Raw genomic sequence first — 24,095 nt, 5'->3', positions numbered from 1 at the left:
CTACATACTTATGCACCTAATAACAGAGTTTAAGATGAGTGAAGGAAAAACTAGTTGGAAACCTATAAAAATCCATAATTATAGTCATCCCAAAAAGAAACCCTGAATCCATTAGCAGTCACTTTTTGTTTCCTCCTCCCCCAGCTCCTGGGAAACATTAATCTACTTTCTGTCTCTATGGATTTGCCAATTCTGGATATTTTACATAAATGGAATCACACAATATGTGGTTCTTTGTAATTAGCTTCTTTCACTTAGCATATTTTCAGAGTTAATCCACACTGCATCATGTATCAGTATACTATGGCTGAATAACATTCCATGGTATAGATATCCCACATTTTGTTTATCCATTCATCATACACTGATGAACATTTAGGTTGTTTCCACCTTTTGGCTATCATGAATAGCACTACTATGAATATTTATGTATAAGTTTTTGTGTGAACATGTTTTCAATTCTCTTGGGTATACACCTAGGAATGCAATTCATGGGTTATATGGTAAATCTATGTTTTAACTCTTTGAGGCACTGCCAAACTATTTTTTAAAGCAGCCGTACTATTTTGTAATCTCATCAGCAATGTTTGAGGGTTCCAATTTCTCCACATCCTTACCAACACTTATTATTATCTTTCTTTTAGATTATAGCCATTCTAGTGGCTGCGAGGTGGTATGTCACTGTTGTTGTTTTTAAAGATTTTATTTGTAAGTAATCTCTATACCCAATGTGGAGTTTGAACTCACAACCCTGAGATCAAGAATCACATGCTCCACCAAGAGGGCTAGCCAGGCACCCCTCACTGTGGTTTTGATTTGCATTTCCATGACTAAAGATGTTGAATATCTTTTCATGTGCTCATTAGGAAAAATATATATTCAAATCCTTTGCCCCTTTAAAACGTGTTTTCTTTCCCTTTTAAAAGTTAGAATTTTTTTTTATTGTTGAGTTGTAAGAATTGTTTCTATTTCTAGATACAAGGCCCTTTTTATCCAGCATAATGATCTCTGTCTTTTCAATCAGAATATTTAATCCATTCACATTTAGTGAAATCCTTATCACTGGCTAAACAAGAAACATTGTGAATGCAGGGCACACTTATAAATTTCCTGAACTTGGAATATATTCTCCAAGCTGCACACAAATCAATAAACAAAAGGTGGAGGCTTTAATGGCTCAAGATGTTCAAGTACAACACTGACCAAAGGCTGGCTTATTACTAAGCCATGCTGACTCAGAGGTGATCTCTTAAAAGCCAGGCTTAAAAATGAAAACAAGAATAATGTTTAAAAAGTAAATAAGCAGAGACATCAGTGGTAAAACACTGCAGGAGAAATACAGTCTACAGGATTAATTCAGGCAAGCCACTAAAAAAAAAAACAAAAAAAAAAACAAATAAGAAAACAAACAGGGACACCTGGTTGGCTCAGTTGGAGGAACATGTGACTTTTGATCTTAGGGTTGTGGGTTTGAGCCCCACACTGGGTGCAGAGATTAAACAAATAAAACATTAAAAAAAAAAAAAAAGAAAACAGTGATGACAATCACTTCTGGAAGGAGGGACAAATTAGAATCTATAGTTGCTATAGTATATGATCTGAAATAGCCAGTTTCAATAAAAAATATGTGAAACATGAAAATAAACAATAAAGTTAGCTCATACATAGGAAAAAAAAAAAAGTAGTCAATAGAAATTGTCCCTAAAGAGACCCAGACAAAAAATTTAGCAGACACTTTATTATTTTAAAAAGTGTCAATTTGGGGCGCCTGGGTGGCGCAGTCGGTTAAGTGTCCGACTTCAGCCAGGTCACGATCTCGCGGTCCGTGAGTTCGAGCCCCGCGTCAGGCTCTGGGCTGATGGCTCGGAGCCTGGAGCCTGTTTCCGATTCTGTGTCTCCCTCTCTCTCTGCCCCTCCCCCGTTCATGCTCTGTCTCTCTCTGTCCCAAAAAAAAAAAAAAAAAAAAAAAAAAAAAAAAAAAAAAAAAAAAAGTGTCAATTTATATAAAACTCAAAATCAAATAGAGAATATGAACAAAGAAATACAAGTTATTAAAAGAACCAAATGGCACTTCCGGAGCTAAAAGTAGAATTACTGAGGGGTGCCTCACTGGCCTAGTCTATAGAGCATGTGACTTTTGATCTCAGAGTCATTGTGAGTTCGAGCCCCACGTTGGGGGTAGGGTTTACTTCAAAAATTTATATTTTTAAATTTGATATATATATATTTATATTTATATTTATATTTATATTTATATTTATATATATTTATATATTTAACCCAGGGGCACCTGGGTGGTTCTGTTGGTTAAGACTCTGACTTCAGCTCAGGTCATGATCTCATGGTTAGTGAGTTCAAACCCCACATCAGGTACCGTGCTTATAGCTCAGAGCCTGGAGCCTGTTTCAGATTCTGTGTCTCTCTCTCTCTCTCTCTCTCTCTCTGTCTCTCTTTCTCTCTCCCTGCCCCTCCCCTGCTCACACTCTGTTTCTGTCTCTCTCAAAAAAATAAACATTTAAAAATAAAATAAAATAAAAAGTACAGTTACTGAGATGAAAAACTCTCTAGAAGGACTCAACAGCAGATGTGAGCTGGCAGAAGAGAGAATCAGCAAATTTGAAGATAGATCATTAGAGACAGTCTAATCTGAAGTACAGGAAGAAAAAGATTTAGAGAACTACAAAATTATGTCACAAGAAATTATTTTCTATCTTTGGGGAAACAATGTTAAAAAAGGCCATAGGACTCATGGCATTAGAGAAGCAGCGTACGTTCCCTTGAACTGCTCAGACCATTTGTGGTATAATGGAATTTTGGTTTTCAAACTCCAATGGATGGCCCTTTAATTTTAAGTTTTATGGGGCAGGGCCTTAGAGCCTGCTTCCAGGGAAAGCCCTTGCTCTCTAGTTCTTAGGTTTGTTAGAGCCCAAACAACATCTGCAGGCTTGGCTTCAACAAAATGTGCAAGTCAGAGCATTCTGAAGAATATTCTTTAAAAGAAAGTATTCATTTGAAGCCATGCGTTCCCTCCTCTGGACTGTTATCAAGACAGCAAGGCTGTTCCTTGCAAATCCCAATGTCCAGAAAAGAGCCTTCTTCTCAGTGAATATCAGTAAATGGATGAATTTATTATATGCGTCCTCACCGGACACTTGTTTGAGAACACAGTCTTGGTTAGAATTTATAATTATGCAGTTTCAATAAATCCACTAATTAATTTAAGATGCTTGTACCCTTGAGGTAGGAAGGGTTAATATATAGAACTCTCAAGTTGGTCTTTCAAGTATCTATACATGGAATCCCATTTCAATAGAAGATATTGTACATGAAAATATTCTGAAGTAGTGGTCTTGGGGTTACAGCTTCTAGAAATAATCATTACATTTAAATACAATTAATTTAAGCAATTAAGACATGCTTAAGTTAAATAGATGATGGGCAGTTTCACTTCTGTTCTGGGAGCTTTAAAAGAGAGAAGATAAAACCTACATATAGAAACACTGGGCATTACTGAAATGTTTGTTAACGAAAACAAAACTTCCCGTTTTCCCACTTGTCATCCAAGGTAACTAAATGTCTTTAGAGAAGTTAAGTTGCTGTCATAGCTGGTTTACTTTTGGGCCAATTATTTTCCCATTGACTCAGCAGAAGTTCCTACTTGTTTTTGCCATTGACCAGAAGTCACAAAGGTCTTAACTTTCATGAATCAGGATTAGTCTGGCCACAGTCATTCTGATTTGCAAGATAAGAGACTGTGGTTTGGCTTGTTTCCTGAGCAGGAACTTCTGCTTGGTCTGGAGTCACAGAGGCAGAGGAAGAGTCTCTCCATCCCCGGAGGGCACTTGGACCCACCCCAGGTCCCCAAATCTTGTCCATAAGGCCACTACTGCTTGCCATACTCATATATGGGGAGGGATGAGCACCGAGGCTCACAAGTAACCAAACTCCAGGATGAGATGGACAGAAGAGGAACCTCTGGGCATCAGGATGTAGAGAGTTGCCTTTGAGCCCAAGAGCCACTTGAGGTGAGGGATGATGGCCAATTTCCTTCACTCTGCCAACTTCCGCAACTGTGTGCATCCCTGGCGATGATGAAATTATTTTATTTTTGAGCTAGTTTGTGTTATTTTGGAAGGAGTTGATAACATAATCAGGGGAAAGATTTCTAGTATGACAAATGGTGAGTTTGTACTGCATAAAAAATGAAATTGGGAGAAGCTTCTAATTGGGGAAATCCTCTAGTAAGTATAAAGTTCTTTCAAAGACCTTGCTTTCTCCCCTTCCTACATAACCACCTAGGGGGTTGCAGAGAAGGTACTCCTATCTTTACTCTCCAGGAGAGCCAAGTGACCTGCCCAGACTGTTCAAGGAGTGCTCACTCATACGACTAGTTTCCTTCCAGCCTTTGCCATTGGCTGCATGGCCCAGCTCATGAGGTTCTTTTTTTTTTTTTTTTTTTTTAAATTTTATGAGAAGGGCAGGGGCAGAGAGAGACAGAATCTGAAGCAGGCTCTAGGCTCTGAGCTGTCAGCAAAGAGCCCAACATGGGGCTCAAACTTGTGAACCGTGAGATCATGACCTGGGCTGAAGTCGGACGCTTAACTGACTGAGCCACCCGAGTGCTCCTCAGCTCATAAGGTTCTGATCTTCACTTCTCTCTACTCAGAAAACAAACAAGAAAGCAAAACAAAACAAAACAAAACAAAAAAACCAGGAAAAGGTAAAAGGGAAGGAAAGGATAGAAAGGAAGAGAAGGGAAAGGAAGGGAAGGAGAGGAAGAAGGGGTGGAGGAGGAAGGCAAGAAAAACCCTCACAAGGCAGAGCTAGTCCCAACCTGTAGGTCACGAGTATTTCTGGTATTTGTTTATTTGTCTTGCCCTCTTGACCTCCCCAACCCTGTCCCAGCTGGCTGAAGACAATGACCCAATTTGTTTCTGTTTTCTCTCCCCCTCTTTGGCCCATCAAGAGCCACTTTACAAAAGTAATTTGAGTTTATAAAAAAGGAATTTAAAAGGCTATTTTCAGTTCATGCTCAGGAGACCGTACAAGAGTTTCCTAATGATTGGCTCCTCTGAAAGTTAGTTCTTTCCTAACTTTGAAACATTCGAATGTGGCTAAGAAGAACCACTGTGTTTCCAAAGTTCTCAGTGAGGAGACTGAAATGCCTGAATAATGGTAGTTAGTTTCATTCCCCTCATGGGAAGAGGAAGCTGAGATGGGAGGGTGATGCCCATCACACCCCATTTAATCAAGAACCTGGTGCACTGTTGTGGGTTGGATGAAGTGAGTTTCTCTGCTGTGTTTGTTGATGTCTCAAGAAAAGCCAGAAGTCACAGCTTGCTCACTTCTCTGCGCTATTCTGTAGTAGAACTGGTCCAGGCTTCTCGGCCTTTCTCAAGCCATGTGGCCTATACCGAGCAAACTGGACAGGATTTGGAGGGCTGTGCAATTCAATGAGCTATTTATTATATATTTGTTTACACTGTACCATTAAAGTTAGAAATATAAAACACTAAGTATATTAATTTAGATATTTCATATTAAATTTATATGAAACTTCCAAGTAACAGTTTTTCAGTTTGCTTATTTATCTTACAGATGTGGACATAACCTTTATACATTGAAGTTTTAATTTTTTTAAGTTCTTGATCAGTTCCTGATCAAGAACTTAATGATGAACCATTCACATTCTTTTAATTTTTTTTTTAACGTTTATTTATTTTTGAGACAGAGAGAGACAGAGCATGAATGGGGGAGGGTCAGAGAGAGAGGGAGACACAGAATCCGAAACAGGCTCCAGGCTCTGAGCAGTCAGCACAGAGCCTGACGCGGGGCTTGAACTCACAGACCGCGAGATCACGACCTGAGCCGAAGTCGGATGCTTAACCGACTGAGCCATCCAGGCGCCCCTTTTAATTTTTTTAAAGTTTATTTATTTTTGAGAGACAGAGAGTGCGAGCAGGGGAGGGGCAGGGAGAGAGAGAGAGAGGAAGAGACACAGAATCTGAAGCAGGCTCCAGGCTCTGTGCTGATAGCACAGAACCTGACATGGGTCTCGAACTCATGAGCTGCAAGATCATGACCTGAGCCGAAGTCTGACGCTTAACCAACTGAGCCACCCAGGCACCTCCCTTCACATTGTTGATAGTCACCATCAATAAGAAACTTCGTTTGCACAAGTAGGTCATAAAAATTTTTTATTGATTTTTTTAAATAACCATTCCAAAATTTCTAACAATAGAAATTATCTTTATAGGCTCTAACAGCCTTTTTTTTTTTCTTTTTGCTCTTTCACTGATAAAATGTGATGCTGGCATTTTCTGTAACAATGCAGATCCTTTTCAAACCCTCAGAACTTTCTTGTATAGAGCATTGCACAGTAACAGTGAAGCTGGCTCCCGTTGGAGACTGCAGCTCCTGCGTTGGCAGCTGGGACAAGGACCCAGGCTGGCACAGGACAGGCGCTAAGCCTCACAGGCTGCGGTGGCTTGGGGCGGCTGCTCACAAGTGGGGAGCAACAGGCCTGAGGGACCAGTGCTCACACTGCATCAGTCTACTGCCTTCACCAGCAGAGGGAGTTAGGTTCTCTGTGCCTCAGCCTGCCCATCTGGGAAATGGGGATAATAGCAGTACCTACCAGCCGGGGTTGTTTTCAGGATTAAATGAGTCCTATGTGTGGCCACAGAGTAAGCGCTACCTGCGTGTTTATTAGCTAAAACGAAAAGGTCGAGAGCCTCCGAAACAAACCCCCAAATCATGTGCAGAGCCAGCCAGAATCAGATTACTGAGTTCTGAAATCCCAGCTCTACCCCTCTCTAGATGTGGGCCATAGCGCGTCACTCAATGTTTCCAGCTTCGGTTTCCTGGTCCATACATGACAATGGCATTGCTACGTACGGTAATGATATCCAGATTAAATAGGGCAGTTCATTGGGGCGCCTGGGTGGCTCGGTCGGTTATGCGTCCGACTTCGGCTCAGGTCACGATCTCACGGTCCGTGAGTTCGAGCCCCACGTTGGGCTCTGTGCTGACCGCTCAGAGCCTGGAGCCTGTTTCTGATTCTGTGTCTCCCTCTCTCTCTGCCCCTCCCCTGTTCATGCTCTGTCTCTCTCTGTCTCAAAAATAAATAAACGTTAAAAAAAAATAAATAAATAGGGCAGTTCACATAAAGTGCTTGAAACACAGCAAGTGCTCAACCAACAACCGCTGTCATGACATAGCAGAGCCAGGCTGTGAACTCAGAGATACTGAGTTCTAAGCCTGTTCCTTGCCCACTGCCCGGGTCCACCTCCCGTAAGTTGTGACTCCCAAACGGAAAAGTGTTTTACCTGTCAGACTCTCTTCCATAAGTTATTTTTAATCTTTCCACTCAGATTGTAGTTGTCAACCCTTTAGTATATTTTGTTTTTCTTTTTTAATTTTTTTTTTTTTTAATGTTTTTATTTATTTTTGAGACAGAGAGAGACAGAACATGAGCAGGGGAGGGGCAGAGAGAGGGGGAGACACAGAATCTGAAGCAGGTTCCAGGCTCCGAGCTGTCAGCACAGAGCCTGATGCGGGGCTCAAACTCATGGAGTGTGAGATCATGACCTGAGCTGAAGTCGGACGCTTAACCGACTGAGCCACCCAGGCACCCCAGTATATTTTGTTTTTCATCCTTGGACTCTGGAGTGGTTTTTCCATATCTTTCCAGAACAATGCCAAGATGGGTCAAAGCAATTGCATCGAGGACCAGCCATTAAGGGAATTTCTCTGCAGAGGCATGGAGGCCACTGGTCAGTGACCACTGTCTTTCAAGTAAGTACAACACACCCTTCCTCATTCAAATTTTATTAGGAAATCACATCAAAGAATTACTCAGTTATAAAACTTTAAACATTAAATAAATCATTCTTATCAAATAGATGATTCATGTAAGAATATCAGATTTTTCATAAGACCAGAAGCAAAGCCAAATACAGCATTCCATTTTACAAATATTTTTACACTTAATAGTCATGAAAAAGAAAAGAACTTTAAAAAAACAACACTGACTCTGTGCAAATGTTAACATCAAGGAACAGCGCTAGAGATGAGGCTGTTAAAGCTTAAATCTTTGATCTGCAAGGTAAGCACATGAAATAAGTCATCTTTTATTAAAATAGACCTTTGTCTCTTTCCATCATATACATATAAATGTATTTTCTCTTTAAATAAATATATATTATGTATTTTTAATGATGACTTACATTCACCTGGTGCTTTGGGGCCATGGCATTGGATTGGTAAGGAAGACAAATTCTAAAAACATGGAGCGTACAGAGATCCTCCTAAAGCAGAAGAATTTCCTTGAGTTGGGAATGTCTCTCAGGTTTCCTCATATGAGGACTTCTGAGTCTTCTGAGGAGTCGTCGGCAAATAAAAGTCCATCTGGTGATGGGCTCCCCAAGGGCAAGGGGCTGGAATGGGACCAGGAGACTCCATTTTTTACAAGTTTGTCCTCTGGTAAAACACAGTCCTTTTCCGCCGTCCCTGATGCCGGGGCGGCAGAAGCCAAATCTCCCCACTCCTCACTGCCCCCATTCAGGATGTACCTTTCTTCCTGAGGCTTGCTGTCATGAACTTCTGCTGTGACCACACTGACAGCAGCGCTGGGAGTACAAGAGCCAATGATAGAGTCAAGATCAATGTTCATGTCTAGCTGAGCAAGTGCGGGGCCCTCTCCAGGGTCCTCACAGCTCTCAGGAAACTGTGTGTTGATGTAAATGACATCAGCTTTGTCCTGAACTTCAGGCAAACTCTCCAAGAGTTTTTCTAGCTGCAGCCTCAGCACAGAAAATGTTGGTCGGTCCAAGGGCTCAGCTCTCCAGCAAGAATGCATTATTTCATACCTACAAGTACAGAAGAGTGAGTTGTTTCCTGACCCAGCACCCACAGCGCTTAGGACAATCCACACAGTGTTTTCACCTATTCTTTGGTTTTGTCACATCTTAATCCACACGAATTCCACTTTTGGGAAATCACTGAGGTTTTCCTTGTGGCATAGTATTTGTTCAATGTTTATAAATATTCCATGGGTATGTAATAAGTGATTCTCTAGCTCCAGGAATACAGGACATTCATGGCAATTATATCGAACTTTGCAAAGTAGGAGTATTTCAGGTCTTTCCTTCACTCTAGAGGTTGGCAAACTATATGGCCCATGGGCCAAGTCCAGCCTGCTGTCTGCTTTGCAAATAAGGTTTTACGGGAACACAGCTACCTTTATTTATTTACATACTGTCTATAGCTGCTTCTGCTACAGTGGCAGAGTTGTGTAGTTGCTACAAAAACCATATGGCCTGCAAAACTGAATGTATTTATTTGGCACTTTACAGAAAGAGCGTGCTGACCCCAGTTCCATACCATCAGATTGGGTTTGTAACCAGGAGGACTGAGTTAGAAGGGCCCTGGGGCAAGGGCTAAAGAGGCCAGGGGGTGAGGGAGGGGGAAGGTGAAGGATGTGTGCCTCACGGGGCTCGGGGTTGTGTATCACTATATTTAGTCTTCTGGACAGCCCTGTCATTGTTGCTTTGCAATAAAAATGAGAGTGGACTCAGGGATGTTACAGATGCCATGGCTCTGTGGGCAGCAGGGGCAGTATGGGGACCAGCCTCCAGCTGGACAACTCCTATTCCCAGGTGCTCATGACCCCTCTGTTGTGTTCTGTACAGACAACTCTCTGGTTTTTTCATTTCCAGTGTCTGATATAACTAAGACTTACAGTGGAGGGACATTTACATGAGCACAACAAAACAAAGAGATGACTGAATGAGGAACCACTGGCCGGAGACGAAGAGGGAGTTATACCATCATTTCATTTTGATTCTTTCCTGTTTTGAGAAATTCATATTCACGTCACTAGATAAGAAAACAACCCAAATTTAAATCATCTGACACACGTAGTTGATGCGATGTTGTGAACATAAATATGTAATTCCCAGGGTGCCTGGGTGGCTCAGTTGGTTAAGCATCTGACTTCGGCTCAGGTCATGATCTCTTGGCTCATAGGTTCAAGCCCCACATCGGGCTCTATGCTGACAGCTCAGACCCTGGAGCCTGCTTCAGATTCTGTGTCTCCTTCTGTCTCTGCCCCTCCCCTGCTTGTGTTCTCTCTCTCTCAAAAATAAATAAACACTGGGGCACCTGGGTGGCTCAGTCGATTAAGTGTCTGACTTCAGCTCAGGCCATGATCTCTCGGCTCATAGGTTCAGGCCCCACGTTGGGGTCTGTGCTGATGCCTCGGAGCCCGGAACCTGCTTTGGATTCTGTGTCTCCCTCTCTCTCTCTCTCTCTGCCCCTCCCCCACTGGCGCTCTGTCTCTCTCTTTCTCTCTCAAAAATAACCATTCAAAATTAAAAACAAAATCAACATTAAAAAAATAAAAAAAAGCAATTCCCATATTTACACTGAACACATAATATAGATCCTTTGACTAATTCTGCTGGCTTGTGGTACTTCACAGACACGTCCAGATCTCATTTATGTAGGCATATAACATCATCTTTCATTTGTTTGCTTTTTCAGCCTCCATCAAGGGCCGGCTCTGAACACAGAACAGTAAGGTCACAGCAGGGGCACATTCCTCTGATAATCCCGATCCTCACTTGGATCCTCAGGCTGAGGAGTGCTTTATACTCTCCCTGTTTTACCTTCAGTAGATGGTCACTTAGAGAAGGCAAACAGTTTTTGTTTCCACTTTTGAGGTTTTTATGGTATAAATCAATTTGCACGACTTCCTTTTTTCCCCCCACAAAGCCTGGATTGTTGACACTCTGAGATGAGCTTGGAGGAATTCTGTCCATGGAGACATACTCTCCTTTCCATTACTTCACCAAAGCGCTGTGTTAATTTATTTTCATTTATTCCAGGTCTTAGGAGAAAGCATTTCAATAATCTATCATTTTTTCATGTGGCAAAGTAACAATGTCACTTTGAAACTTATTATTATTATTATTGTTATTACTTTCAGTACTTTGTGAAATACCTAAAAATAGGGCTATGGCTTTTACAGTCATGTGAGCATGTATATGGTCTAAGCTGCTCCCCTAAAAGGGCAACGCTGTATGAGTGGACCAAGGGAAGGAGCAAGAGAGAGAGCCTTGGCCTGGAGAGTAACAGGGACTGTGATGTTTAGTAATTTCAATTTTGTGGACGAAAGAAAAAATAGTTTGGTAGTTGCCTTTGTAAACGGTCCCTTTTGTTTTTTGGCTGAGATTTTATAAAAGAGATACTCCTATCAGTTGCCAGGGGCTGAAGCAGGGGAGAAGGGGGGAGTTGTTTCATGGGTACAGATTTTCCGTTTCCTCAGATGAGAAGAGGCTTGGAGAGATGGATGCCCTTAACCCTACTGAACTGCACACTTACACATGGTTACATTATGTGAATTGTACCACTATTTAAAAAAGGAGTTTAAAAAGATGCAATCATGCAAATTTGTTAAATTTATAAATGCTTGAATTCATCATATGTGTCAAGCACCTGCTCTGTCCCTGGCTCTGAAGCTGAGTACGGCGTTTCCAGTCTGCTCAGGGAAATGATGCTCGGAAGGCGGGAGTCTCCTAAGCAGCACATGTCTCTCTACAGCACTGAGCCACGGTCTGATCCTAGCTCAGCCAGCCAATCCCCATCTCTCCCATCTCTCTCCTGCTCAGGGCCTAGGCTGCCTCAGGTAGAAGCGGAGGGACTGACTGATCGGGAAGTAAAGCAGGGTTTCTGAGAGGGAGAAGGTGGTTGTGAGCCGGGGTCCTTGGAGGAGATAGATGAGCGGCGGCTCTTCACCTGCTGTCATTCCAGGCCCTGGGAGGTGCGGGTCGGGGTGGTCAGGTGTGGACAGAATGAGGCGGTGCTGTGACAGCGGCAGGTGAGCCTCGGGCAGTGACAGCCCCTGATGCTGGGTGGCCACAGCTTCAGGGCTGCTGATGTGGATGACACCTCAGCAAGTGCCGGCTGTGTGTAAGGCTAATGGGCCGCGACCCTCTGATGTTGCTCGATCGATAGCAGCTCTGTGGAGAAGTGCATTCCCACTCACATATGGGGCTACAGAGGCTTGGAGAGGAGAGGGACTCATTGAGGTCACGCTGTCAGTGGCAGCTTCAAGTCTGCCCAACCCCAGGGCCCCTGTTCTTGTCCATGACAACCTGCTTCAGTAAAAATAATAATTGCCGACCTTTTGTTTCTGTTCTGTACCCTATGGCCGTCCTGTGAAGTACCTGTATAGATATTAGCTTGCTCAACCAGCATGACCCTACCACGCAGGTACTAATATCCCCATTTTACAGACGAGGACACTGAGAGGGTGATATTTGGCCCCAGGTTGAGGGTGAGGCTGTGGCCCAACTCAAGGAGTATCTAGCACCACTGATCATGTTCTTAACCATTCAGCCACCCTGCCTGTCATGGGTCCGTTTTTGCCCTATGGGCAATGGGGTACACAGAACGATGATCTTTAGGGCATCCCATGATCAGACTAATTTCAGAAAGATGGCTTTGCTTGCCACCCAAAGGATGTGGTAGGAGCCTGGGGGTAAGGAGAAAAACGAGACAGGAGACAAAAGGGCCTGTGTGATTCCATGGGAAACAACAATGACCCTCACCCGCTCATCACTTAAATGCACTGGGATGTCACTGGGCCACTGTGTCCACATGTGTGAAGGGAAAGTGGAAGTAGGTGGCCCCAGTCGCTGGCCAGCTCTGGTCTTCCATGGTTTGATGGTGTGAGGGGTAGGAATGGAGGGGGGCTCTGAAGGATATCGGTAGGATAAAGAAAGAACAAGGTGGGTCCCAGGTGTCACTCTGGAAGATGAGGGGAATCAGTGTAAGTGCCATGAACCAAACTGGTCAGCTGGTAGGGGGTGCCCTGAGGGCTGCCGCTGGGAGGCCATGAGCTCAGCTAAGGAAATGTCCCATGTAGGCGACCGGGGAGCAGGGCTTAGTCACTCACAGGTGGGGGTGATGCTGTGGGAAGAGGTGGTCCTCGGGGGGCGGGGGGCAGGATTAGAGAGCACAAAGTGCCCTCTGTTATTTACATTGTTATCCTACTCGGAGTTGAGTTTAAAAAGACCAAGGGGCGACTGAACACAGGAGTGAGCTCATCTCAACTAAGGTTAGACAGCAAACATGGAGAAGCTCAGAGGTATCTGTTCATTTTTAAAAGAAAACGTGCAGATATGTAAACACAGAGGCCTCTTTGGGAGACACTGTTCCCCAGCATCAGATGCAAGAGGGGACGTGGCAAGAAGGTCCACCAGAGACCCCACAAGCCTGCAGCATGGGGACCACGGAGTCATCTGCTTTGCCTGACTTCCCCGACATGCAGCGTCTAAGGCTCTTTCCCCTAAAAGCTCTCACAGAAGGGGCGCCTGGGTGGCTCAGTGGGTCGAGTGTCTGACTTCGGCTCGGGTCATGATCTCGCAGTTCGTGAGTTCAAGCCCCACATCGGGCTCACTGCCGTCAGCACAGAGCCTGCTTTGGATCCTCTGTCCTCCCCTCCTTGCCCCTCCCCCACTTGCACTCTCTCTCTCTTTCAAAAGTAAATAAACATTTAAAAAAAAGTTCTTACAGAAAAGCGGCTCAGCATTCCCCATTTGGCTCTACGTGAAATCTCTCAAAAGCACCATGTGACAGCAGCTTAGACCTTGCTAAGACCCCAGATAATCACTGCAAATACCAACCTCTTTGGGAGCACAAGTGAAGCGAAGAAAGACACGGCAACAAAACTCTTCATTCAATATTGTTTGGCTGAGACTGCTTCCTCATTTTCAGAAGCAAACGTTTCGTTAACGTGCTCCCTTTAAAAACTACCATGAAACCCCAAATGTAATTTAATTAGGATTTCATGGTATTTCTCAAGGGCTGATTTTTTTTGTGTCTGTTCTTAATGTTATATACTTACAGCCACAATGACAACCACCGCCACCCCCACAAAGCAGGGTGAGGGATCAACAAAGTTTCCTTCTGTTTGGCTTGGATGGGATCTAGGAGGCCTGCATGCGGACTGGCCTGGGCCCTGTCACCCGTGTTGAGGAAGCAGGGCCAGAGTGTATGCATGTGGAGGGGGAGGGGGAGTGGGGGAGGGGCCTGGGAGGGGGAGGGGGAGGGGCCCCGGGAGGCATCCAACACGTGCCTCCTCATGTCAGTGGCCCATCATGGTGTCCCGTGACACAGCAGCGTTCTCGCTAACCACGGTGAAAGTGCCCTCTCTAGGCCCGTGACCCCTGTTGTGTTGGGAGGAGACTCCACATCAGGAAGGTTCAAACCACCAATGATGCTACTAATAATGGGTACCATGATGAGACACTCCCGCAGGCTAAGCATGCCACCCATTATCTTCTGCAACTTTTCTTCCCAATCCCTCTCCGAAGAATATGTGACTCTACTTTTTTTTTTTTTTGTGGCGGATAATAAGGCACAGGGAGGTCAAGTCAGTTGTGATGGCCACACACGTAGCTGGTTGGGAGGCGGAGGCCTGTCTCTGACTGCAACTCCTGGGCCTCTTCCCACAGTGCCCACCCTGAAGAGAGAGGGCCTGTCAGGATAGATGTGCGCTGTGGTCCCGCACGTTGGAGCCGGGGCCCCTCAGGGGCACAGTCTCCCAGGGCAGGTTTTATTTTATTTATTTATTTATTTAAAAAGATTTTTTTTTTTTTTTTAACGATTATTCATTTTTGAGGGACAGAGCGTGAGTGGGGAAGGGGCAGAGAGAGAGGGAGACACAGAATCCGAAGCAGGCTCCAGGCTCCGAGCTGTCAGCGCAGAGCCCGGACGCGGGGCTCGAACTCACGAGCCGCGAGATCGTGACCTGAGCCAAAGTTGGATGCTTAGCCGACCGGGCCACCCAGGTGCCCCGTTTCGCAGGGTTGGTTTTTTAAAACATGCATTTCTGGGCCCGCTCTGTACCAACAGAATTGCGATCTCCGGGCACAGCGCTGAGGAATCTCTTTGCTAGACTATCTCTCCAGCAAGTCCGAGGACCAGGCTGACCTCAGTGTCACGGGCTCAGGCTTCCAGATTTCCTGACTGGAGATACGATTGTGGTCAGTCACAATCAATGTCACAAACGATGGGGTTTGTCGGAAATGCCGCACAGAAGGGAAACTGCTGCTGTGAGAGGGCAGGTAATCACACAGGTGCCCTCATGCACTACAGAGTCAACCTACTGGTCTACAGGACAGATCTCCTACTGGTGCTTATGGACCTCAGGGCACGTGCAGGCTCCCCGGAGAGGCGCACACGCCAGCTCCCCGGGCTTCCCGGAGCCAGCCGAGCGGCCCGTGCAGAGTGCCCCGCGTCACCAAGAAGCTCACTTACAGTTCGGCCAGGCAGTCCTCGGGCTGCTTCAGCCTGTGGCCGTGGAGCAGGTAGTCATACATTTCGTGGTTCTGGACGCCGGGGTACGGAGTCATTCCCCGTGTTGCTATTTCCCACATGGTCACGCCAAATGCCCACTGAGAACAAAGCAACAACAAGTTAGGATGCGAGTCTTTTCAGAGAGGCTGAATGGACTTTTTCATTTAGAAAGGTCATTTCCTTAAAGCCCGATGGTGGTGCACAAAGCTGACAATTATGCCAGGGACATGCTGCTCTCCCGACGCGGCAAGAACCAGGGGGTCAGAGAGCCACGCTTGCCCAGTTGCATAAAAGCTGTTGTGACAAAGGCAGATAGAGCGTTCTCTCTCTCTCTCTCTCTCTCTCTCTCTCTCTCTCTCTCTCTGTGTGTGTGTAATGCTCTGCTCCACTGCTGTCGTCAGATGTCTTCTCTTCCCAGTCTCTGGGGAAGGGTATAATTACACAGCACCTTTTATTTATTTATTTTGAAAATTTTTAATGTTTATTTTTGAGACAGAGCACGAGCAGGGGAGGGACAGAGAGAGGGAGGGAGGAAGACACAGAGTCTGAAGCAGGCTCCAGGTTCCGAGGCGTCAGCACAGAACCCGACGCGGGGCCTGAACTCCGGAACCGTGAGATCTTGACCCAAGTCACTGTCGGACGCTTAACCGACTGAGCCACCCAGGTGCCTATACACAGCACCTTTTGCTTCCAAAGAGCCATCGGATGAACCCATTCAATTTAATGTGAATATGACACATCTTCGTGGTGGTCAGTAAGTCACTATATTGTAGCACAAAAAAAAAAAAAAAAAAAAAAAAAAAAAAAAAAAAAAAGATGGGAATAAATGAAAGGCCTGTGCAAAGACAGATCTTCTGAAGGTCAAGCTGCTTCACCGGAATCTAGTGTTCCAGTTAAGGAAGAGCATCTAGCAGTAAATAGGAGGTGTGACCATGTTCCCAATCCTCGGTTAATCAGAAGTAAAATGTCTTGCAAAACTGGTGTAAGTCATTCCTTTCCGTGACCCTTCATCTTTGCCACGTGGGGCTCCACGTCACTTTTACTTGTGTAGACTCGGTCTGCCAGACTCTCTATGGCAATCCATTTGCCATAGTCAAAACTCTGTACGTACCACGTCACTTTTACTTGTGTAGACTCGGTCTGCCAGACTCTCTATGGCAATCCATTTCACAGGCATCTTGGCGATGCGGCCTTGGCGGTAGTAATCGCCGCTGTAAATCTTCTTAGAAAGGCCAAAGTCCGCGACACAGACGGTCATATCATCTCGTAACCTACAGAGAGCGAGTTCGTGCCTTCAGCGACCTCCGAGGCAAAGCCTAAACCAGATGCAGCTGAAACATTTATGATAAGTAACTGAAAGACCCCATCAGCTTGTGAGGGTCCTGCTCTGGGACCAATGGCAGAGCCAGTGACGGGGGCGTCAGAAGAGTTATGACCTTGCACCCCCCGCGGTCCGTGTGGGGATCTGTGCACAGAGGGTGGAGCCGTGTGCAGGGAACAGATGGTGCACAGGAGAGAGAGAGCAGCAGCCCAAACCCAGGGCCCCCAGGGGGACTCATCCAGTGCCCACTGGCCGTCCTGCTGGAGGCAGCACTGCTCCTGCCACTTTGAGGGAGTTGGGGAAGTACAAGCTCTAAGAGGGGGACCCTGGACTTCCTGCTAAGGTAGCCAGGTGGTACTTGAGGAATTAACTGCATGTAGAAAGGGATGCAATTCCATTTAGAGCCCAAGTTGTTAAGGCAGATCCTAGACAAGAGGAAGGAGAAAGAGGGGGAGAGATGAGTGGTCTGGAGGTGGGGTAACTGCCTTGTTCCTGTCTGCCTGGCACTGATTTTTAAAACTGACGAGTCCGATGTCCTGGGAAATCTCTCAGTCTCAGGCAAAGAGGACAGCTGATCACCTTACCTGATGGGAAAAACATGAAGCAAATAGGAAGGGCAAAGAGAGCTTTTCATGATTTTCCCTCCATGGCAGAAAAAATTACTTAAACAAGAAACACAAACAAGCCCCTTCTGGGTTTTCAAAAATGAGGTGCAGGTGGTAGGGGGCCGGTGGGAGGCTAGGTAAGGAGTGAGGGGGCCCCATCTGCAGCCCAGAAAAACAAATAACAGCAATACATTTAAGGAACACTCTCTCATTTTGCAATAATAAACTTAAAATCAAGAACTAGTTATTATTCTTGAAGATTTACAGCAGATAACGACTCTGCTGAAGCAGGATGAAGAGGTAGAGGAACTCGAGTTCACAGTTTTCACAGAAGCCCTTATCTGCTGCAAAAGGAAAGCTTTGGTGCGGGTTCACAGTACATATGCACAAGGAGGCATCATGAAACTTGAGGGGCAAAACCTTTATCAATTTCCTTAATGTCTCCAGGATTAGCTGACTTACATATAACTCTTACAAAACTAGCCGATGGCAAGGGGGAAGGATCACAAAGATCAGAAGTAGCACACACTCCAAGCTGAGAGTGCGAAAATAAAAAAGGAGTCACAGATGAAAGTCTTAGGAGTCAACCAGACTCTTGGAAGCAGAAATTGTGAAAAGACTCAGTTTTACAGCAGAACCATAGAAATCCCATCTCCAGAGCCAGCCACACGCTCCCCTCCCAAATCTGCCCTTCCTCCATATTTTCATAGCAACAGGCCACCCCCTATTCCTACCGTGTCCCCCCAAATGTCTAACATGATGAGGTCTAACCCCTTCCAAGTCGGACCAGGGCTCTTACATGCAATTTCGAGCAGCTAAATCTCGATGAAGAAAATTCCTGTTGCTCAGATACTCCATCCCCTGGGCAATGTCCACCATGAACTTCAGTAGTGTCTGCAGCGGAATGTGCTGGGGGTGGGGGAAGGGGGAAGAAACAAGAAGACAAAGTCTTTTTTATAAAAGGAAAACTTGGAGAGTTATTTCCACCGGAAGTGGGAAAATAGTGTTTATATTTCTTTTTTTTTTATTTTTATTTTTTAACATTTATTCATTTTTGAGACAGAGAGAGACAGAGCATGAATGGGGGAAGGTCAGAGAGAGAGGGAGACACAGAATCGGAAACAGGCTCCAGGCTCTGAGCTGTCAGCACAGAGCCCGACACGGGGCTCGAACTCACGGACCGCGAGATCGTGACCTGAGCCGAAGTCGGACGCCCAACTGACTGAGCCACCCAGGCACCCCAGTGTTTATATTTCTTAAAAGTTGGGCCCTGAAGCAAGGAAACACACCTTTAATTCCCACATCATTTTTTTCACAAATAAGGTTTTAAGGGGCGCCTAGATGGCTCAGTCAGTTAAGCATCCAACTTTGGCTCAGGTTATAATCTCACCGCTAAGTGTCCAATTTTGGCTTAGGTCATGATCTCACCGTTCATGAGTTTGAACCCCGCATGGGGCTCTCTGCTGTCAGCATGGCCTGCTCTGGCTTTGGATCTTCTGTACCCCTCTCTCTCTGCCCCTCCCCAACTCACGCTATCTCTCTCTCAAAGATAAACATTAAAAATATTTTAAAAACCGGTTTTTAAAAAAGGAACAACAACAACAACAACAACAACAAACTATAAAACCTCTTGGCAAATTTCACATTCTTTCTGTCTTTAAAAATATTGACGGTGAGGGACACCCGGGTGGCTCAGTTGGTTAAGCGCCCGACTCTTGATTTCGGCTCAGGTCATGATCTCATGGTCATGAGATCAAGTCCCAAGTCAGGCTCCATGCTGACCATGGAGCCTGCTAGAGATTTTCTCTATCTCTCTCTTCCTCTGCCTCTCTTCCCTGCTCACACTCCACACCCCTGTCTAAAATAAAATAAAACAAATAATAAATAATAAAATAATAAATAAATAAAATACAAATATTGACAGTGAATAACATTCTTTTTGCAAGTTATGAGATAAAATGGGATTCTTTGTGTCCTTTGGAATGGCAGTGGGGCAGAGCACCTGTGCCAGGAAAAGAGGGGAAAAGAGGGGTGGTCTGCTTTCAGTGGGGGAGGGACAAAAAGCCCACCTACAAGGAGCTGTTTCCAATTATGCACCCATATGCTATCATCTTACCTTGAAATGTCTGGAAAGATACTTTTCTTCCAGACAGAAATTAGGATAGTCTTTGCCTCTTATCATAGCACCAAAGGACCACAAGAAAGTATTTGGGGCTTTTCATTTTTGTTTCTCTAGAGCCCTCCTGTAAGTTTCAACAGTCTATCCTGTAAAAATCAGACTTCATGGCTATGTTAGAAACCCTGCCACGATGGAATTCACGATGAGGGTGATGACTGATGAAGACTTCTATGCTATAAATACATGTCTTAGCCCAGTCAGGGCCCCGAAGAAAACCACAAGTTCCTGGCAGTCATGAATGGGTCCATCCATGACATAGCCTCCCCAAAGCTTTGGATTTATCATGGTTTATTCTCTATGGAACATGAGTCTTCCAAAATGGTATTCATGAAGACACTGAATTTTTAATCATTCCATGGTTTATATTTCCCAGCAAAGATACGTGTTAATCACATTCTGTATATATAATAATATGCTTTAATCATTCTTTACTCTTACATACTGGAGTTGTTAAAAAAAATGTAAACAAAAAAAGTGTAAACAGGGGTGGCTGGGTGGCTCAGTCAGTTAAGTGTCTGACTTTGGCTCAGGTCATAATCTCAGTCTGTGAGTTTGAGCCCCGTGTCAGGCTCTGTGCTGACAGCTCAGAGCCTGGAGCCTGCTTCAGATTCTGTGTCTGTCTCTCTCTCTGTCTCTCCCTGGCTTGCACTCTGCCTCTCTCTCTCAAAAAAAAAAAAAAAAAAAAAAAAAAAAAATTAAAAATTAAAAAAAAAGTGTAAACAAATCAGGCATGAAAGTCTTTTGCCTCTATTCTATTCTATACATTTGAGGCATGTGATTTTCTGGATGATAGTTTCCAGGAAAGGATTTGGATGCTACGAGACATAAAATCCTGCTGACACTGTGAAGCTGTAATGAATATTAGGTACTATTCATTTGTGTTATTTTTTCCTAGAACATTTATGTTCTTCTTGTAGATTATGACCAAAAGTCATTTAAAAGATAACTGTGTGGTAGAACTAAGAAATAAGTTTAACAAGGTTACAGGATATACAATTAAGATACAAAAATTAACTGTATTTCTATACACTGCCAATGGTCAATCCGAAAATAAAATTAAGAAAACCATTTCACTGGGGTACCTGGGTGGGTCTGTTGGTTAAGCCTCTGACTCTTGATTTTGGCTCAGGTCATGATCTCATGGTCTGTGAGTTCAAGCCCTGCATCAGGCTCTACACTGACAGTGCAGAGCCTACTTGGGATTCTCCCTTTCTCTCTGCCCCTCCCCTGCTCTTTCTCTCTCTCTCTCAAAATGCATAAATAAACATTTTTTTTAAAGAGTAATTAAGGGCATCTGGGTGCCTCAGACAGTTAAGCATCCTACTTCGGCTCAGGTCTTGATCTCACAGTTCATGGGTTTGAGCCCCACATCAGGCTCTGAGCTGAAGCTCAGAGCCTGGAACTGGCTTTGGATTCTAGGTCTCCCTCTCTCTCTGTCCCTACCCTGCTTGTGTTCTGTCTCTCTCTCTCAAAAATAAATAAACGTTACAAAAAATTAAAAAGAAAATAAAAAAAGAGTAATTAAAAAAAGAAATCATTTTCAACTAAGAAGAATTAAAATTACTCAGCAATAAATTTAACAGAGGAAGTGCAAAACTCATACTCTGACAATTACGAGACATTGAAAGAAATCGAAGTAGATCTAAATAAATGGAAAGATATCCTGTGTTCATGGATCAGAAGACTTAATATTGTTATGATAGCAATACTCCCCAAATTGATCTGTAGATTCAACATAACCCCTATCAGAATCCCAGCTGGCTTCTGTAGAAATTGACAAGCTGATCCTAAAATTCATATGAAACTTCAAGAGCTCAGAATATGCAGAACAAGCTTGAATAAGAAAACCAAAGTTGGGGGCGCCTGGGTGGCCCAGTCGGTTGAGCGTCCGACTTCAGCTCAGGTCGCGATCTCATGGTTCGTGAGTTCGAGCCCCACGTCAGGCTCTGGGCTGATGGCTCAGAGCCTGGAGCCTGCTTCCGATTCTGTGTCTCCCTCTCTCTCTGCCCCTCCCCCATTCATGCTCTGTCTCTCTCTGTCTCAAAAATAAATAAACATTAAAAAAAAAAAATTAAAAAAAAAAAAAAGAAAACCAAAGTTGGAAGACTTCATATTTACTGATTTCAAAATTTACTATAAAGCGACTATAATCATGATAATGTGATACCAGCATAAGGACAGATATACAGAGCAACGAAACAGAATCGAGAGTCTAGAAATATATGGTCAAATGACTTTCAACAGAGTGCCGAGATCATTCAGTGGGGGAAAGAGTGGTCTTTTCAACAGGTGGTGCTGGGACCAGTGAGTGGGATATGCTAGAGAGTGAAATTGGACCCCAGCCTGAAATCATATACAAAATTAACTCAAAATGGATCAATGACCTAAATGTAAGCGCTCAAGTATAAAATTCTTAGAATTATCCATACAAGTCAAAAAGTGGAAACAACCCAAATGTCCATCAATAGATCAAGAGATAAACGACACAATATATCTATACAATGGAGAATCATTTGCTCTTACAAAGTAATGAAGTACTGATAACAAAGTAATGAAGTACTGATACAAGCTACCACGTGGATGAACCTTGAAAACATCAGGCTCAGTGAAAGATACAAAAGACCACAAATTATGGTTCCATTGAAATGGAAATAGGTAACTAGAGAGAGACAGAAAGCAGCTTGCTTAGAGCTGGAAACAAGGCAGGGAGGTGAGATTGGGAAGTGATTGCTAAAGTTTATTGTGGTGATGGCTGCAAAACCCTGTGAACGTACTGAACACCATTGAGTTGTACGCTTTAAATGGCAGAACTGTACGGTGTTTGAATTATATCTCAGTAAAGTTGTTACCAAAAGAAAAAAAACAATCACTCTTCCAGGGAAAGAAAGAGAAGGGGGAAGAGGAAAGAGAGAAGACAGACTTCTCTTTTTGTCTCCAGAGGCTGATGGGTGAGGATGTCATGCCTGGAGACATGTCACCGTCATAACACGTGGAGGGACAGCTGTAGCTGAAAACGCAGAAAGGTGAAACAACCGTGGACACCTGATGCTGTCCTTCAAGGTACAGCTGACCAACTCTGCAGCTGTCCCACCTCTGGGCTTCCTTACTCAGCATTACGCCTTTGAGATCTATTTAGGTCGTTGCCCGTATCAATACTGCGTTCCTTGTTTTATTGCCGTGGATCTTCTATTGTATGGATGTAGCTACTTTGCTTGCTCAGTCTGCTGCTGAGGGACACATGGGTTGTGTCCAGTTTTTGGCAAGTATGGATGAAGTTGCTATAAAACACCATGTTTTAAAAGAAACTTCTAAACTCTTTTCCAGAGTGGCTGTACCTGGAATTGTACATTCCCATCAGCAGTGTATGAAAGATTCAGTTGTTCTGCGTTCTTGTTAGCACGTGGTATTAGTAGTTTTTTGGCTGGGTTTGATTTGGTTGTAAGCTGCTCTGATAGGTGGGTAGTGATACCTTATCATGGCTTTTATTTACAGGTCTCTAAATGATTAATGATGTTGAGCATCTTTTTTGTGTTTATCTGCCATCTTTATATCCTCTTTGGTGACTGTCAAAGTCTTTTGCTTGATTAATTAATTATTTAGTTTATTGTTGAAACAGAGAGAGTGTGCACACGCAAGTGGGGGAGGGGCAGAGAGAGAGGGAGAGAAAGAATCCCCACATGGGGCTCGATTACACAAACCCTGAGATCATGACCTGAGCCAAAATCAAGAGTCAAATGCTTAACTGATTGAGCCATGCAGGCACCCCTATTTTATTTTATTTTGTAAATATTTATTTATTTATTTATTTTGAGAGAATGAGAGAGAGCATGTGAGCAAGCATGAGTGGGGGAGGGGCAGAGAGAGAGGGAGAGAGAATCCCAAGCAGGCTCCTCGCCCTCAGTGCAGAGCCCAACTCAGGGCTCGCTCTCACAGTGAGATCATGACCTGAGCTGAAATCAGGAGCCGGACGATTAACCGACTGAGCCACCCAGGTGCCCCTTGTTCATTTTCTAACTGGGTTACAAACTGTATGATTCCATTCATAGAACATTTTCAAAAAGACAAAACTAGGGGCGCCTGGGTGGCTCAGTCGGTTAAGCGTCCGACTTCGGCTCAGGTCACGATCTCGCGGTCCGTGGCAGTCCGTGAGTTCGAGCCCCGTGTCGGGCTCTGGGCTGATGGCTCAGAGCCTGGAGCCTGCTTCCGATTCTGTGTCTCCCTCTGTCTCTGCCCCTCCCCCGTTCATGCTCTGTCTCTGTCTCAAAAATAAATAAAACGTTAAAAAAAAAAATTAAAAAAAAAAAAGACAAAACTATAGTAATGGAGAACAGATGAATGGCTACCTGGAATTAGCCATGGGGGCACAGCATAACTACAAAAGGGGTAGCAGGAGGAGGTGTTTTTGGGTGATGAAGCTGTTCTGTATCCTGACTGTGAAGATGGATCTATTCATGTGTTAAAATTGATAGAACTGCACATCAAAATGGAAAAAGAGTCTATAATACTGTATGATAATTAAAAAAAATTATAAAGATTATAAATGGTCTCTATCTGTTCTACAACAATTCAAGGAAAAAAATCCAGTAAGAGGTTACATTTGCAAAGGGACCCAAAAGGGGAAGCG

The 24,095-nt window shown here is 44.2% G+C and overlaps 1 protein-coding gene across 3 annotated transcripts in view; it reads right to left on the bottom strand.

The window, feature by feature from the left end:
• Window positions 1–24,095, bottom strand: part of MERTK (MER proto-oncogene, tyrosine kinase) — a 152,111-nt gene that overhangs the window by 4,432 nt on the left and 123,584 nt on the right. For 2 of the 3 annotated variants that reach the window (XM_058683287.1, XM_058683286.1), the window contains exons 16-19: window positions 18,092–18,201; window positions 16,478–16,637; window positions 15,328–15,464; window positions 7,815–8,870 (exon numbers count right to left, since the gene is read on the bottom strand). In XM_058683287.1, the coding sequence (XP_058539270.1) occupies window positions 8,357–8,870; window positions 15,328–15,464; window positions 16,478–16,637; window positions 18,092–18,201 (921 nt within the window). In that variant the 3' untranslated portion in view covers window positions 7,815–8,356. Of the gene's footprint in view, window positions 1–7,814; window positions 8,871–15,327; window positions 15,465–16,477; window positions 16,638–18,091; window positions 18,202–24,095 lie in introns of those variants that run through there. The other variant, XM_058683288.1, reaches the window with a different exon arrangement.

The sequence above is a fragment of the Neofelis nebulosa genome, chromosome 9 (assembly GCF_028018385.1).
Source record: "Neofelis nebulosa isolate mNeoNeb1 chromosome 9, mNeoNeb1.pri, whole genome shotgun sequence".
Taxonomy (NCBI): domain Eukaryota; kingdom Metazoa; phylum Chordata; class Mammalia; order Carnivora; family Felidae; genus Neofelis; species Neofelis nebulosa.
The sequence above is the reverse complement of the archived record's forward strand: the minus strand, read 5'-3'. Positions and strand labels throughout refer to the sequence as shown.